The sequence below is a fragment of the Cervus canadensis genome, chromosome 24 (genome assembly GCF_019320065.1).
Source record: "Cervus canadensis isolate Bull #8, Minnesota chromosome 24, ASM1932006v1, whole genome shotgun sequence".
Taxonomy (NCBI): domain Eukaryota; kingdom Metazoa; phylum Chordata; class Mammalia; order Artiodactyla; family Cervidae; genus Cervus; species Cervus canadensis.
Window position 1 is genome coordinate 2,130,345 of NC_057409.1, and position 17,401 is coordinate 2,147,745.

Consider the following 17,401-nt stretch of genomic DNA (forward strand, 5'->3'; position numbering starts at 1 on the left):
GATGCCCTAAACCCTTGTAGGAGCTGCTTGTGAGGCAGTTTGGTTTACTTAAAATGCATTCATTGACTTTGGCGTGGGACCCACCTGGGCTGAAGGGAGGCTTTGCCACTTAGTATCCAAGCAGGTCTCCGCCCTTTTCTGAGTGTTCACCAAGGAGCACCGGCTCCAAGAGATGACTGAGAATTTCGTGCAAGGCCACAACGCGTGTTGAGTTCTTGGCACAGAGCAGACCCTGAATAAACCGTAGCTCCCCTGCTCCTTCTGTTACTATGTCACGTGACAGACGCGAACCATCAAGAGAAGAAGAGAGTGTTTCACAGGACAGATGCTGTTCACCTTTGAAAAAAACCAACCCCACCAACTCTAAAAATAATGGAATCACAGCATCCCAGAATCTCAGAACTGTGTGATGTTAGAGCCAAACGGAGGGAAATTCGTCCTGCCCCCTCTTTTCTCAGGGGAAGAGACAGGCTCACAGAGGTACCTGGCCCAGGCAAAGCCATCGCTCTTCCCCTCTACCCTCTTCCAGCGCCCCCGCCTGCCTCCTCCCCTCCGCTGGCCTGCCTGCTGACTCATTTTGCGGGAGGAGCCCCAGATGAGCCCTGGCCGCTTTTTGCTGATTTCTTCTGTAACTGGACATCTCGTCCGTTTCATCCTCTGCTGTATCACCCAGAGCTGGTTCAGAACCTACACGTGTTCAGCCCCTGTGTGTGGAGCGGACGCTTTACTGTCTGGGTGCAAGAGCCTGGAGGGAGAGAGGGCATCGGGTCCTGGGAAGCCCCTTGCCCTTGATGGGGGCCAGTGATGTCCTCCCACGGACCCGGCAGCATCCCAACCCCGGGACCCGGCTCCAAGCTGGTGTCTGCTTCAAGACCAAGTTTTCCCGGGCTGGGGCGTCCGCCTGACATAATACGTAACAGTAATTAAGAAATAAGCCGCCTTGCCCAGCTTCACAGCGATCATTTGGCTAAGTAACTACCATGGTCTAGTGCCTCAAAAATCACCATTAGAGTACGCTCCTTATGGCCATAAAATTTCTCGTTTTCTGCCTTTCATCAGCCTCCCCCTGCAATCTTCGCCTTGCTTTATTTATACATTCGTCCTCAAACAATGGCAATAAACTCTTTCCCAGAGTGTTGCAAATCAGAAATTTGTCCACATTTTTCCACCACCTTCCACTGTGGGCCTGCTCTGCCTGGGAACGGCCCAGCCGGGCCAGCTGGAGGGGCCGGGCTGCCATAGATTGATGGGGGTACAACAGGATGAGGTTGCCGGGGAGCAAGGCTGGGGAGGGGGCAGCGGGAGAATGAAAGGCCCGCTGCCCAGCGACCAGCCAGAGACACAGGGGATGGGGAGGGGACGAGGCAGGGAGAGGAGGGCAGGGACGGGAAGGGGGAGGCAGGGGCGAGCCGGCCCCACCCCCTCCCTTAAGAGAGAAGAAGGGTCGGGGACCACTGGCCAGCAGGGCTGGCCCCAGGCAGACTGTGGTGTGCACCCCAGGGTCATGAAGTCCATCCTTCCCCACCCCTACAAGAATCAGATGATCTTGGGGCGTCCTGTAGCCGACCCTGCACCCCCTCCTTAGCAGCCCAGTCCCCCTGGAGCTCCTTGCTACCCTCGACCACCAGCATTCTCTCATCTCGGCACAGATGCATGTCCCGAGCCCTCCTGTATGCCAGGAATCATACTGGAGTGGGACGTGATGCATAAAGCAGATACCGTCCAGCCCCCCTTCTCAGGTTCATTCCGAGAGACCCAGGACGACCTCTGGTTTTCAGGGATGGGCAAAAGGAGGCCCAGAGAGGGATTGGGACTTGCCAGGGTCACACAGCAAGTTGGAGGCGAAGTGAGCCACACAGGTCAGGATTCCAATCTGGAAGGCCCCCTTCTTTCCAAACAGCTCACAGGCTCCCTGGGGACCCTGCTCTCGGTAAAGTAATAACCCCCCTCCGGCCGTGGTCTCAGCTGCCTGTGGCAGGGGTGAGGGGGCACGTCTGTAGGGACCCTCTTTATTTTAATCTGGAGTTCCCAGAGGCAGCGAGACAGGGAGACGGGACTCGGGTTGGCCTTTGGTGCTGGTCCGTGGAGGGGAAGTCTGTCCTGCTGGGTGGGCTCCCCAGGTAAAGCTTTCTGTCTCCAGGGAGGGAGGCCGGCCTCCATTAAGCAACGTTAAAGGTGCAGCTTGTTTTCCCAGCGATCCTGGTTCACTTTCAGACCTGCGTCCTAGAATCAGCTCACAGCCCTGTCTGCCTCTCAGAGAGTGGTTCTCTTCCAAAGGGGCAGGATTCTCAGAAATCCGCTCGTTTCCATGGCAGTGGACTTGAATTGCCCTGGCTTTTGTCTGTGGGGGTCTGTGGGGCACCCTGTGAGTGCCCCTTAAGGTTCCACATGATGTTAGAGTTTTCTGGAAGGCCCATTCAAAGAAAGATGAGGGTGGGGTCAGATGGACATTGGCTGGCCAGAAATGACTCCCGAGGGGAAAGGGATCAGTCCAGGGTCCTGAGAGAGAACCTGTGATTCGGGGGAAACTTAAGTTGTTTCTCCTTGTTTTGCCTGCGATGGGAAGGTCCATGGTGTCTTTGTTTAACTGATGGCTGCAGTTTGTATTGGTTACTGTTATTAAGAACACTCTAGAGTGATGGGAACACAGAGGTGTGCCCAGTCACCCCGCCCTGGGGTCATGCCCAGTTATAATAGAAGAAATATGTTAATAGATTAGAACTTAAGGAAACCCCCAGTCTGATCGTGGAGGCATAACCTCTACTCTCCCCCAGCTTGATGGAGGAGACCTAGTCCCCATTCTCAAGCAGTTCAAATAAACCTCTTACAAACTGGATGATAAGGCGTATTGGGAAACAGAACACAGGCCTTAAAACTTCATTGTCTGTCCTCAGCAGGGGTCAGGGCCATGCTGACAGGGTGCCACGGGGGGCAAATGGCACAGGGGTTTCAGGAGGTGCTCAGGGCGTGGCAGTCATGGAGGGCTTCCTGGACTAGGTGGACTTTAAGTCCAGACTTGAAGGATGGGGGAAGTGAGACAGTAGGAAGTAGTGGGAGGGCAGCATCCCAAGCCACCGCAGGGTACGAAGGCCTGGCCCTAGCCTGCAGGGGAGGCATGTTTGGGCTGGGACAGGGAGGACCCTGAATGCCAGGCTCACCTTGATGGTGAAGACAGGGCCTTGGGTGCAAGCTGCCCAGGTTTCACCGTTGCTGTGCTCTAAGGCTCCCGAGCCTTCTCTCTGGAACAGGGGACGCGTGGACATGCCCATCTCAGGGTTATTCTGGGACCACGTGACTCCCACAGAGCTCAGAACGCACGAGCAGCTCTTTCATGTCTGTTCTCCTGTGGCCTTCATGCAATAACAATAATAACTAACATATATTGAGCACTTACTGTATACTCCTGCTGTAGGAGGCTTTGTGTGGTCACAGAGCCCTGTCTTTGGGGTTCCATGAAACCCTGGTTTAAGCCCTTTCTCAGGGCTGAGCCTGGAGGCAGGAGGCTTGGTGGATGGAACCAGGCTCTGAAACTGTTTTCCACCCCACTTCCTGTGATGGCTTTCTAGCGGCGGCAGCTTTGAGGAGGGGGCGAGGGGACCCGGGAGGTGGGGGAAGGAAGGCCGCAGGCTTCGCTCCGCAGGCATACGGCCCTTTCACAGCGGCTTTGTGGGGCGCGGACGGGTGGCCAGTCTGCCTTTCCCTCCTGCCACGCGGGGTGGCTGCATCTGGCTCACCGGGGCCCCAGCTGCTGCCGTTTCCCCTTGACTGGTTTTGAGGCCTCACCCCGGCCTCCCCGGGCCAGCTTCCTGGGGGCCTGCCGCCCTCCTTGGCCCCTTCGGCCCTGCCAGTGTTGGTGCCCCAGCTGGACGGCTCACCCGAGACCTTTGCACCCCCTCCTTTCCTTGGGCCCCCCCACCTGCGGATGGGATGTGGGGTCTGTGGGTGTGACTGTGGTTGTGCAAAGCCCCCACCATAGGAGAATAAGGAAGAAATGACAGAGAGGCATTCATTCATTCACTTGTTCGTTCGCTCATTCATTGGTTCATTCATTCATTCATGCATTCTTTGCCTTTGTGCTTGGTTCCGGGCAAATGTGTTGCCTCCAGGGGCTACCGAGACAGATGAAGCTCTCCTTGTGTCCAGGCACCGATAGCAATAGCAATAACAATAATAACTAGCATATACCGATCACTCACTGTATGCATGGCAGTGTTGTAAGCCTTGTCTTGCAGTGATTCAGCTAATTTTCGTGTGTGACGACTCTGTGAGGTCCATGCTGTGATTTCCCTCATTTTGCAGAAGAGGAAACTGTGGCCCAGAGGAGTGAAGTAACTTTGCTGAGTTAGTGGGGGAGCAGGCTGTGATCATTGCATCAAGGGTGCCCCGTGGTATTTCTCCAAGTTCCCATCTGTGCAGCTGCCTCCGCGCCCTGAGGGGCAGGTGGGTGGCAGTTCTCCCAGTGGGCGGATGGGGAGATGGAGATTCCAAGGGTGTGAGTGACATGTTCAAGGTCACACAGCACATTGAGTGCTGAGCCCAGAGGGCCGGCTGCCCACCTGCCAGGCTTCTGGCTGAATGAGAGGAGAGATGGGTCAGCTCAGCTCAGCTCAGTCACCCACACTCCCGGAGCTCAGCCTCCAGACGGCTTTCTGTCTTCCCTTCTTCCCTGACTCACATCACTGCCCCTGTTTCAGAAAGGATGAAAATGAGGCTAGAAGGTCAGTCACACATTCAGCATCGATAGTGGTGGGAGACAGATCCAGAATTCAAACCCAGGTCCATCTGACCCCACAGCTTTTGTTCTGCCCACCTCCCCTCAGGGTCTGCAGCCTCGGCCACACTCTGTGAGAAGAGGCCCCATTGGCAATCCCCCCTCGTTAGAGCAAGCTCTGTTGTCTGCCCAGCACCTGCCTTCAGCTCAACCTCTTGCCTTAAGCAGGTGAACCTGCTTTTAAACTGTGTCCCCAGGAAGTCTTCCCTGACAGAGTGACCTTGGCTCAGACAGTTCCAGCCCTTTACCAACTGTGTTCTCCTCCAAACATGATTTGTGCTTCACAATGTGTGATTCACAATTCAGGGCAGCAGGATCTCTGGATCCATCTTGAGAAAAAACATGGCTCTGAATCCTGGAACTACAACAACACAGTACTATTTCTAGCAGTACTACTTCCTTCTTCCTAGATATGCCCCTTCCTGGCAGGAACGTAGGAAGAGCGCCCTCTAGTGCCCAGGGACCGGAGTATACTGTGAGCACAGAAGCCACAATCAGAGAATACCCCAAAGGACACAACTGTTTGTAATGCAAATCATCTACCAAAGGATCGGTTTTGTTTGTTTTTGTTTGTTTTTTTAAGGTAGTCTTCTGGGGTTAGATGGACACTTCCCAAAGAAGGAAAAGTTTTGTCACGTTTTCCTCCCCTCCCTCCCCTCCTTGAGTTGGTAGAGTGACGCTGGGCGTCAGTCAGTCGCTGAGAAATAGCTTAAGATCTGGAGTCAGATAGAACCTATTTGGATCCCCACGTCACCAGCGCCTCCAGCCCCCTCGGGAGGCCTCTGGGAGAGCAGGACTGAAGTGAATCCATGTGGACGGTTTGGCTGCGCCCCAGCCACGCGGGCACAGAAGCAAGCACTCCAGACTCAGATGGAGAGGTTGTGTCTGGAAGGCTTCCTGGAGGAGTGGTCAAAAACTGATGGCAGCTCCCACATACTGAGCACTCACTTGTCCCTGGCACTGTCTCATGGCCTCAACAGACTCACTCGCTTACTCGTTCAGTCATTCAGCGAGTATTCGGATGTCCCCTTTATGCCAAGCCCTGGGGATTCAGCAGAGAAAACGCCCGCCTGCTTGGAACTTGGGCTCGAGTGGTGGCCAGGATGATGGAGGGGGTGGGGACAGGCAAGGAAAAGGAACATTTAGCACAGCTGACTGTGATGTGCGCTGTGGAAAAACCACAAAGCAAGGAAAGTGGGTCTTGGAGCAGCGGGAGGGAATTCCCATTATTGTCCATATTTACACACATGAAATCTACAGAATCCAGGCAAACTGTGTCAGGGGCCTGTGCTTTCCAATGCCCCTCTTTGGTGGCCTGCTGCAAAGGGCGGGCCAGAAGGGGGATGAGGGGGGTGCTCCAGGCGGAGGGCACAGCCTGTGCAAAGCTGGCAGTTTCTGGAGCAGGAGACAGCCGTGGGATCCAGGGAGAGATGGACAGACTCTGGGCCCGGACCGGGGTGGGCTGGGGGTGGGCTTGCAGATAAGAAGGGTGCTGAATCTCCCGATTTGGGTGCTGGGCTGGCTGCCTGGGAGGCGTGATGGGAGAGCGAAGGGGTCATTAAGGACCCCGACGGTCTGCAATCTGGATGCCTGGGTGCTGCTGAGACGGGTACCCCGGAGCAGTTTGGGCCGAGGAGGTGGACAGGAGGGGTCGCTTCCAGGGAGGTGTAACTTGGGGTCCGATCCCCGCCTCTCCATCCCTCCCCGGTCCCCCGGCCCCTTGTGAGCAGTCTGGTCCGGACCCTGCAGAGGGACCCTAGGAGCCACACACACCACGTGCTGGTCACAGCTGAGCAGTTCGTACGGAGGGGCCGGGAGGACGCCCGCCGCGGCCCCTGCTCGCCGGCCCCCAGCTGAGCTGTAAATGACTTTTCCATTTTCCGAGACCTGCGCCCAGGCCTGCTTGGTATTCAGGGACACCCAGCCCGCACTCGCCGGCTCTCGGCTCTGCCCGAATTACTTGATTAAAACGCATATCAACTATTATGTGATTCATTTCTCTGCCGCGGCTCCGGGCCGGCCTATGTTAAACTGTAATAAAGGTTGGGCTGGGAGGCTGCGGGGGTGGGGGTGGGGGGCTCAGGAGTGGGATGGGAAGGCGTCTCTGAGTTGGGGGCAGCTGAGATGAGGACCCCAAGTCTCAGGGTCTCACTGCTGCCTTCTGCAGATCTGGGATGAAAAATATTTGGCTTGGAGGTGGTCAGTTCCCTCCTGCCTTCTGAGAGAGAGGTGGGTAGGTCCCAAAATTGCGACCATCCTATTTCCAGACTTTTCCTTTGGCAAATGGGGAACAGAGAAAGTTGGAGGGTTGGGGGTAGAATGGAGCAGAAGCTGCCTTAGCTTTCATGATCCAAAATGGAATTCTCCATCACCTGGGAATTATAGCAAAGTTGGCTTCCACTGGGCTGAGAGTCCTGAATCCTGGGTGGGCTTCCCAGCTTCAGTGACCTAGATTCCACCCACCATCTGTAAAGTGGGGCTAATCCCGCCTGCTTGACCCTCCGTTGGGAGAGATCGTGTTGGAACATTGGAAGGGCCTGTAAACTGTAGAGTGCGTGTACAAGGGGAGAGTGGTGACTAAAGTGTCTGAAAGGAACGCTGTGACCATTCTGCTAACCCTTATCCATTTAAGAAGGTTTACGGAGCCCCTGCTGGCTGCCAGGCCCAGGCTCTGCTGCACTCCGCCATCTCCTGGTCCAGCGGGACCAAGAGACCCAGCAGCAGGCCAGCTTGCTGTCTCCGGAGGAGCTCTGAGAGCTCCAAGGATGAAGCGAGTGAAACCAGCCTGGCCTGGATGGGCCCAGGAAGGCTCGCCAGGGGAGGACTTCACCCTGTGGGCTCTGCTGGATGAGCAGGAGTGCGCCAACGAAGGCTGAGGCATTGTGAGCAGAGGGGGCTGGAATTCAAAGGCAGGGAGGCGTGAGGCAGCCTGGCTGGCTCGTTTAGGAAGCAGAGAGCTGGACAGGGAGCGGGGGGATGAATCTGGATGTGTGGGCAGGCCTGAGGGTGGTGGGGCCTCACTGGCATAACTGAGGCCTTCACGGTCAACGGCTGCGAAAGCCAGGAAGCTTCGGAGGAGGGGCAGAGGCTGGGGTCGAGAACCAGAGAGCCGCCCCCCAGGGGTTTTCTGGCCACTTCCGTCAGCCCGGCCTGGGCTGGACTCTGGCCAGAGCAGACCTGTTGAAGCCTCTCCTCTCTTTTTCTGTCCTCATGCTCTCTAAAATCACACGGAGCTGTCTCCCTGTTTTACAACAGTCTTGGCCCCAGCTCATCTGGAAGTAGTGTTCCTTCCATCAGACTGGGAAGTTCCCAGTGCAGGGGTGACGCCTCCTCCATCAGATCAGGAGTTTCCTAAGAAAAAGGCTGTTTCACCCTCCTAAGATTGGGAGGGCTCCAAGCGAGGGACTGTATTGGACTCCCCACCTCCCCAAGTGAGACAGGATCTGGGAACCCAGAGAGAGGGTCCCTCATCATACTCCTCGCCTGGGGTCACCTCCAGACCGGTCCCAGGCTCTGTCCCGCCCGCTGTGGGGCCTTTCCATCCACAGCTGCTTCAGGGCCAGACAGGAGCCGCAGCTGCCTGGGAGACCGCTCCCCTGCGGCCCGCCCCCACGTCCAGCCTCTGTAATGGATGCAAGCCCATGCCCACGCTTCCCACGTGTCCCCTTCCCAGTGCTGGCGGCCCAGGCGGCACCCAGAGGCTCTCGGTGCGTGGAGGACTCAGCTTCGGCCAGCAGGGCCTCTCTGTGGCCAAGTCCACCTAATCTTTCTGATTAACTCAGAGGCTCAAGGGTTCCCAGGGGTGGGGATGGCGCGGGGCAGCACGGGGGAAACCAAGGCGAAGTGGCAGCATCTGAGTTCTCTGTGTCCCTCCTCTCGGGCCAGTGGGACCTGGAGCACCAGACACAGGCCAGCCTGCTGTCTCCCGAGGAGCTTTGAGGGCTCCGAGGGTGAGCGGAGAAACCAGCCTGGCCTGGATGGGCCCAGGAAGGCTCGCCAGGGGAGGACTTCACCCTGTGGGCTCTGCTGGATGAGCAGCAGAGCCCTGCGGCCCCTGATTCTCTATCATCATCGTCATGACATCATCATCAATAATTAGCAATAATAATGGTAATCCTTCCTGTGCCCTTTACAGGTTCCAGATTCCCCTGAAAGTCATTATTTCATTCTGTTCTCAGTGCAGTCCAGTGAGGAATGCAAGGATGTATCACTATCCTCATTTTTCCCTCTGAGATAGTGGAGGTCCAGAGAGGGGAGGCAGCGTGTCCAAAGCCACGCAGCAAGGGCGGAGACAGACCTCAGAATCCAGATGTCAGGCCCCCCAGGGAAGGACTCTGGACCAGACCAGAGCTGCCCCGGGGGCCCTGCAGACCCCCTCCCGGTGTGTCCTCCCTCCCCACCCCTCTCCAGGAGTGAGCGAGGCTCACGCGTCGTGTGGCCTCTTTAGAGTTACTGAGCCTCTGGTCTCCACGTCCCTGTCTGTAAAAGAGCCAGCAGTGCCCGCTTCATAGGTCTGCATGAGGCTGGCACGCCGACGAAGGAGACAGACCTAACAGGGGAGGGGGCTTCTTCCCCTGGGATGGGCCAAGAGGGGGTGGGAGGTCCCTCCCAGGGCCTGAAGTCACAGGCCCCAGCCCCGTTCTCTAGAGCTCTCTCTGCATCTCCCGGCCTTGCTCTCCCCACTCAGCATCCAGAAGGTTGTTATGACAACCACCAGCATCCGGTGCTATCCCTCCATGCTTTCCTCATTTTTAAAGTGGCTGTGTTTTTGTTTCTTTCTTTTATTTTTATTTACTTATTTTGGCCATGTGGGATCTTAGTTCCCTGGCCAGGGATTGAACCCTCACCCCCTGCAGGGGAAGCATGGAGTCCTCGCCCCTGGACCTCCAGGGAAGCCCCCAGATCTTCTCAGTCAACAGAGGCCTGCAGGGGCCTGCTCTGCCTTTCACGGTCCAGGTCTCCACCCGGGTGTCTCTGGGCCCGTGGAGTTCCCAGATCTGTGCTGCATAAGGGGCAGGGACGACAGGGAGATGAAGGGAAATAAACACAGAATTCCACAAGGTGCCTAGAAAGCCCGAAGTCATTTGGATGGCAAGGCTCTGAGGCTGGGCAAGGTCTGGTATCAGAAGCACTTTGAACTTATCCCCGGTCGGTCATTTGCTGATTGCAAGCATGACTTTGATTCCAGCCTGCCCTATTATTAAGGAATATTCTACTTGGTACAAAAGTATCTTTAAAAGCCGAATTCAAGGAAACTGATCTTCTTCTAAAGGGAATACACATATCACGTCCTATAAATAAGTGCACGCACGCAAAGTCGCTTCAATCCTGTCCGACTCTCTGTGACCCCATGGACTGTAGCCCACCAGGCTCCTCTGTCCATGGGATTCTCCAGGCAAGAATACTGGGGCGGGTCGCCATGCCCTCCTCCAGGGGATCTTCCCCACCCAGGGATGGAACCTGCATCTTTTGTGTCTCCTGCAGTGGCAGGCGGGTTCTTTACCACTAGTGCCCCCTGGGAAGCCCATAAACAGCTGGGACCCATACAAACAAATATCCTAAAAACAAACGAGGTCATTAAATTCTACCGGAGACTAGTGTGGGCAGAACGAGCTTGAATTCTGTCCTCTCCTTGTTAAAAAGAGAGACCGATGGTGCTAAAGACATGCTGTCACTTTGGGTGGCCACCAGCCCCGTGTGGTGATGTAAGTTTGCAGGAAAATGAGACAACATGAAAAACTCAGATCTTCAGTTGCGCTAGACACATTTCAAGCGCTCAGAACCACAGGTGGCCAACACAACCACATGGAACGGTGCAGACCTGGAACATTTCCATCATCACAGCGAAGTTGTGTTGGACAGCACTGCTCTAAATTGCACTGAGACTTAGTCAGGCCGGGGGTTCTCCCAGGACAGGGCTGTGCCTCCTCCATCAGGCTGGGGCCCTCATCTCCTCCCCAGTCTGACCTCGCAGCTCTGAGTTCAATCTCCGCCAGTAGGCGTTGCCCCGGGCAACCCTGCTCCTCATCTCAGCTCCAAGCCCAAGGTCCCCACTGGAGGACAGAGCTGGTTGTCCCATTCCCTGTCTGTGGGCAGGCCTCCCTTCCTGCCAGCCTCTGCTTCCTCCTTCTGAGGCCCCAAGGGCCCTCTCTCCTTGTCAGTGTCAGAAAACTGAAGCTATGCAGTGAGTTTCAGGAAATGAATCCTTGGGATTAGTTGTATTTGGCTCTGAGCCCCAGCCGTGCTGGGGAAAGCACCCCAGATGCCAGCCGTGCCCGTCGTGACGCCCTCTCGGTGACGGGGAGCTGGGCCGCTGGGAGAGGGGGGCTGGACCCACCCCAGGTCCCTGCCGTTAGCGGTGAGACAGGCAGCGGTGAAGGCAGGTCCCCCTTGCCGTTGGTTCCCTGCTGTGTGGCATCATCATCGGTGGCCAGTGAAAAGCAGGGATGACTTCCCAGTGGCCATGTTAACTAAGTCCCTTCAGACCTGTCCGACTCTTCGAGACTCCCTGGACTCTAGCCCGCCAGGCTCCTCAGTCCATGGGTTCTCCAGGCAAGAATACTGGAGTGGGGAGCCATTTCCTCCTCCAGGGGATCTTCCCGACCCAGGGATCGAACCCAAGTCTCTCATGCCTCCTGCATTGGCAGGCGGGTTCTTTACCACTAGCTCCCCCTGGGAAGTTGGCCGTGTCAGCAGGATGGAGGAGAGGTGGTCTGGGGAAAAGGGGCTTTGCCCGAGACCTGCCAGCCGTGGGCGCTGCCCCACGATAGCATCGCCCACCGTGCGCTATGACGTGCCAGACCTTTGCACACACTCCTCCCCCGGCCTGGAAGGCCTGTTCCTTCACCCTCACTTGGCATCTGAGAGGCTACCTTAGGTGTGTTGTTGTTTTCAGGGTTGGGAGAAGGTTGTCCCTTGCGGGAGGGGCCTCGACCTATTCATGTCACCAACCTTTGAAGCCACTGGGCAGGGACAGGACGGGAACAGGAGAGCAGGGGCTGAGTGTGGCCGTGGACCCTCATGGAGACTGGCGCTTCAGTTACTTCTCCGTGACTCGGTTCCTCCCGTCTGTGGTGCAGGCACATAAACCCTGAGGCTCTGAGGCTTGGCTCCGGTGAGCTCCCCGCACACGGCTGGCGTGCGCAGTCCGTGCGTCAGTGCTCCGCAGAGCGAAGGAGGAAACAGAACGCTTCCAGGAACACCGAAGGCGGCCGTGGAAAGGGAGGGGAGAGGAAAGTGACGCAAGGCGTGGCGAGGAGGGCGCTGGTCTCTGCCTGCCTTCTCTCTTCCCGTCCTTGGTCTCCTCTTCTCACCAGCCCCCTTCTCCCCGCTCCCTCTAGGTCCCCCAGGATCCCCGAGGGTGCGGTTTCAGAGCCCCAGCGAGCCCCTCGCTAGCATTCCTCCTGCCAGATCAGGGATGGGCAAGAGGCCCAAGCTTTGTGGGCAGAGAGTCAGTTCAGTCCCCAAGGTGTGTTCAGCCCTGCCTGTTGAGCTTGATCTAGCCCTTCCTGCAGCCTTCCTCACCCAGACGGAGAACAGGAGTAGGTGCCTGGCCTGACAGCCCATTCAGAGTCAGGAAGTGAGCTGGCCCCAGACTCCCGAGCTCTTTCTGCAAAGGACGCAAAGGCCTTCCCCCACCCCGAGGCTCCAGGGTGGAAATTACTGGGGATGATGGGGTGGGAGTCATGGTCATGGCCAAGATCATCAGGTGAGGTCGCCCCCTCCAACCTGGAAGATCACTCAGTGATTCTGGAACTTCCCAGGAAGGGCGTGGGTGTGGAAGTCACACAGTCTAAACCTTTCATAGAGAAAAGTGGGGAAACCGAGACCCAAGGTCAGAGTTCAGGGCATTTGGGAGAGAACCAAGCTGGAAACAGAGCTTCCTGACTTCCAGCCCTGGGCACAAGCGTTTGCCCCCTTTCTCAGTCCTTCCCTTTCTTCCGGCTTCTTTTTGTACTTAGTTTCTGCACTGTTTTCCCAAGATGCAATAGTGTCATTGTCTAAATGATCATCATTTTAAAAATATTAAACTGTAAACAAATTTCAAAAAGAAAACAAAAGTTCTGTCACCCTGAAGATTCGCATTTGTTTATCTGTTGAGTGTAGTGTTCCATAACGTGTGACGCATGCTTTCTCCAAAAGTGGGTTTCGTCTCTGCACACAGGTTTGTTCCTTGCCTTCTTCTTAAAGTCACGTTGATTGAGGTATGGTGAATATATGGGGAAAATTCTCCCCCTTTTGGAGAATTTGGTTCTAGGAATTTTGAGAAATGTGCTTCATCTTGAAACCACGCCCTGAGTCCTATGTCATGGGCATCCTTTCGTGTCAGTGGTAATAACCTAAATGCCCAACTACAGGGTTTTGTTTTTATGTGGCTGGACCACAAAGTGCTTACCCAGTCCCGTGGGGGGCAGGGAGGTCGCGCCCCGGCCTCCCTCTGATACACAGCGCGTGAGGGACGTCCCTCCAGTGCTCAGAGGGCTCTGACCCTCAGTGCTGTGGGGGCCCGAAGATGGGCACGCAGCTCCCGTCCGTCTCACTGGCCCCCGCCCTCTCCTGCCCTCTCACCTGGCCTTAGGGAACCGTCTGGACGAGGGCTCCGACGTGGAGTCAGAACCCGACCTCCCTCTGAAGCGTAAGCAGCGCCGCAGTCGGACCACGTTCACGGCCGAGCAGCTGGAGGAGCTGGAGAAGGCCTTCGAGAGGACCCACTACCCAGACATCTACACCCGAGAGGAGCTGGCGCAGCGGACCAAGCTGACCGAGGCGCGCGTGCAGGTGAGCGGGCGTCCTCTGGAGGGGCCTCCCCGGCGGCTCTGTGGGAAAGAAGCCGCCTGCAGCCAGGAGCAGCAGGAGACGCGGGTTCATCCCTGGCTGGGGGAGACCCCCTGGAGGAGGCCATGGCAGCCCACTCCAGTATTCTTGCCTGGAGAGTCCCCTGGACAGAGGAGGCTTGCAGGCTACAGTCTATGAGGTCGCAAAGAGTCAGACACGACTCAAGCGACTAAGCACGCACCATGGCACACACGTCATCTGGGGAGCAGGATTGGGAGAGGGGGTGGCCAGGGTCTGGGGGGCTAGGGGGTCCCCCTGGAGTGGGAGTGGGGATTTTTCAGCAAGTGGTCCAGGGGCTGTGTAGACACGTAATGCCCCCAGGACTTGGTACAGAGTAAATGGGCAGCAAACGTGAGTTGATTGACTAACCAATCCTCGGACAGCCCCAGAGATGCCAGGAGGGGCCGTGAGGACTTGGACTGTCTCCCTCCTGCCAACAAGAACTTCAGGAAGATGACGGAAGGAGGGATGGAGGGAGAGACAGAAAGGGAGAGGAGGAAAGGGCAAGGGACGGAGGGAAGAAGGACAGTAGTTCAGCCACAAGAGAAGGAGCTCAGGAAATAGGAAAACTTCCCAATCTCTGAGGAGGGGAGGAAAGATTGAGGGCAAAAACTTTCCAAAACAGACCTAGCTTCCTAGGGTGGGTAATGAGTTTCCTGTTATGGGAAGCATGCAAGCTGCCTGGGCACATATTCCTGGCCGGTTAGAAGCATCCAGGGAAGGGTGAGCAGACTTTGAACACCCTCTGGACATCCACAGCCGCAAAGTGCGTGGTGCCTGATCGGTGGGCCTGGGGAAGGTGAGGCACAGAAAGAGCCGTGTCTGTCTGGGGTTCGAGGCCTGCCGTGGGGATGGGGGAAGGACCCGCCTCCTCTCCCGGAGCTGAGTTCTCAGATTGCACAATGTCTGTAGTTCCCTAAGTCAGAGTCTCTGGGGGCCTGGCTGGGTCGGGGCCGGGGGTGGGAGGGGCGGAGGAGGAAGAGGGGGCTGATGAGCAGCTCCTGTGGGAGCCCGTCTTGGCCTGGCCCCTCCATGAATGGGGCGTTGAGTCTGCCGAGGGGCTGCCCCCAGCTGCTCACTGGGCGCTCTTCTATCCTGAGAGGGATCAGCTTCTTTTGGGCATCTCTGCTGGGGGGCTTCTCCTATGTGACCCCAGGCAACCTCCGACCCCCTTGTCAGGCCAGGATGGTCACTCATCACAGGCACAGAGTCTGAGAAGTGATACGGCATTGGGGATGTGTGTACAGAGCTTGATGGAGGCTGAGCTGCGCCTGGCGCTCAGCCTGTGGATGCCAAGCCCAGGTTCTTTCCATCTGGAAAGGAGAAAAGCACTCAGAGCTGAGCCTGGCATTTGAAAGCAGTAAAGTGCTAGAAGCCAACGGGCATTTGAGTGCTCCGGGGACCAGCGTACCTCCCTCTGCCCACCCCACCCCTCCTGGAGTGGGGGGCCCTGGGCTGCACGCAGGGATACCCGGGGAGGCGCGGATGGGCGGCTGCAGCCAGCTCAGCCCGTCCCAGCCCCCTCCCCTCCGGGTGACACCCGAGCTGCCCGGCCCAGGCCTCCCTCCTCCGCCTCTGATCCCCCTGCAGCTGTTCTCCTGGGCACATTCCTGGGCGCTTTCTCATTCCCACGTCTGGCGGCCACGGCTGCTTCCCACCACCTTGAGGCCTGACCGCTCCTTGTAAAACGTCCTGGCTGTCAGGGCTGTGCTTTTATTGGCCCAGGGGACTCAGAAACAGGTGTCACTCAAGGTCCAAGGGTGAGGGGGCGCTGAGAACAGGCGGGAGCAGCCAGAGCCCAGGCACATCCCCGGCGAGGGGGCCCAGGCAGCCATCCTCCCAGCGAGGGGGCCCAGGCAGCCATCCTCCCGGCAAGGGGGCCCAGGCAGCCATCCTCCACGTGCTGCTCCCCTCGCAGACCCTCAGTGCTTCCAGGGCAGGGCTGGCCCTCCCCCGACTCCTGGCCTGAGAACTTGGCCTGATCCCAGCAAAGAAGGGATCGATACATTTTGAGTTTTAAAGAATGAACAAAGGCTGACTGCCCCCACCCCCCAAATCAAGACAGGAATAATAGAGCATTTGGCCTGGAGAAGAGAAATCTTGGAGGACACGGCTGCTCTGAGAGGCCCTGGAGCGAGGCTGGGGAGGGGGGACCAGGACCAACCGGAAAATGTCCCAAGTCCCACATGAAGGGACAGAAACACACGACCAGGGGCCACAGGCTGGGTTCCCATTGGTTTCTGCCTCTGATCAGCTGTATCACCCTCAACAGATTCGGTTTCCTTTCCTGAGACTTAATCTCTCATCTATAAATAAAGGGACCAAACTAAATGAGCAGGAAGCCTCCTTAAAGTTCTAGGATCCTGACTTACTGACAGTCAGAGCCGCCTTGGGAGGTGATGAGACCCCCGTCGGCAGGAGTGTTCGAGCCAAAGTGCGATGTCCGGGCGATGGAGAGCCCGGTGAGAGGGTCCCTGCCGTGGACGGGGCGGCAGGGGCCGTGAAGCCCCCTGAGCGCTGCGTGGGTTTTAGGGCCGGATGCTGTTGAGGTCTTGGCCTCTGATTCTGAGAGCCTGTAGTTCAAGGATCTGACAATCCTGTGTCGTCTCGTCTCAGTGGCACTGGGAGGTGCCAGAGTGGTTCAGATGCCCCGGCGCGAATCCCAGCTCCACCACTTACCCCCTCAGCCCTTGGCTTCCTTCTCTGCAAAACGGAGACGATGATAACAGGGTCCACTTCGTCCCGAGGACTAAATGGCAACGTGTAAACAGACCCACACACAGACTCAGGAAGTGCCCGGAGCAGCGGCTGTGATTGCTAACGTTCACCTGTTCTCAGCGGCTCCATTTCTGGCCACCCTCGAAACCCCAGGCTTATTCATCTAGCAGTCATATTGGGCACCTCCTCTGTGCCAGGCACTGTTCTAGGCACCAGGGACTCGGCAGACAGAAATCCCTGCTGAATACAGGGCTGGCGTCCAAATCAGCTCAGAAGCCGGTAGGCACAGGTCGGGGCTCCGTCACGCGGGTGGCACCCCTTCTGCCTCCCCGCCAGCCCTGCCCCCCAGCAGAGGGTCAGGAGCCTCCCTCGGAAGCCTGCGGGGCATTATGTGGGGTTGCATGGTACACCCAATGTCTGGCGGAGATGCCCATCTCCATCCGCAGGAAGCCCTGCCACCGTGAAGGGTGGGAAAGGAGCGTGAGGCAGGAGGACACGTGGCTGGGGACCAGTGTCTCCTTTCCCCGGAGGAGTCTTCATTTCTAAACAGCTGGGGGCCCGACCCCCAGCTCTCAGACATCTTCCTTGCAGGTAAACAAATCTGTTTCTTCCTGAGCTCCAAGATCCCGAAGTCTGCGTGTTTTTTCTAGAAACAGAGGCTGAGAGCTGATAGGCCCCAAGGCCAGCCCAGGTGTCTCCCACAAGGCCTGGGAGAACATCCCGTCCTCCAGATGAATGGCATCCAGGGACCAGGGCCGCGTGCAGCTCATCTGGTCCCAGTTTGGAGCCCTGCTATTTGCTTGGGGACAGGCGGGAGCTCTGAATAGAATCCCATTTTGGAGGCACTAGCGGGACTCGCTAATGAATAACTTAAACTGAATCTTTTTGTTACACTGGATGACATTCATGATGCCTTTCTCGTGTGCCGGGCACACCACTCAATGCCCTACATGTGTTATCTTCATCATCCTTACCGTGATCCTAAGAGGCAGGGACAGTCAGTCTCTCCATTTTACGGATGAGAAACCTGACCTTTCCCTAGCAGAAGCAACTTCCTAAAGACAGAGGTAGTAAGTG

The 17,401-nt window shown here is 57.1% G+C and overlaps 1 protein-coding gene across 3 annotated transcripts in view; it reads left to right on the top strand.

Moving 5' to 3' along the window:
- Window positions 1-17,401, top strand: part of PAX7 (paired box 7) — a 107,413-nt gene that overhangs the window by 42,994 nt on the left and 47,018 nt on the right. For all 3 annotated transcript variants that reach the window (XM_043445911.1, XM_043445913.1, XM_043445912.1), the window contains exon 5: window positions 13,350-13,549. In XM_043445911.1, coding sequence (XP_043301846.1) covers window positions 13,350-13,549 — 200 coding nt within the window. The remainder of the gene's footprint in view (window positions 1-13,349; window positions 13,550-17,401) is intronic.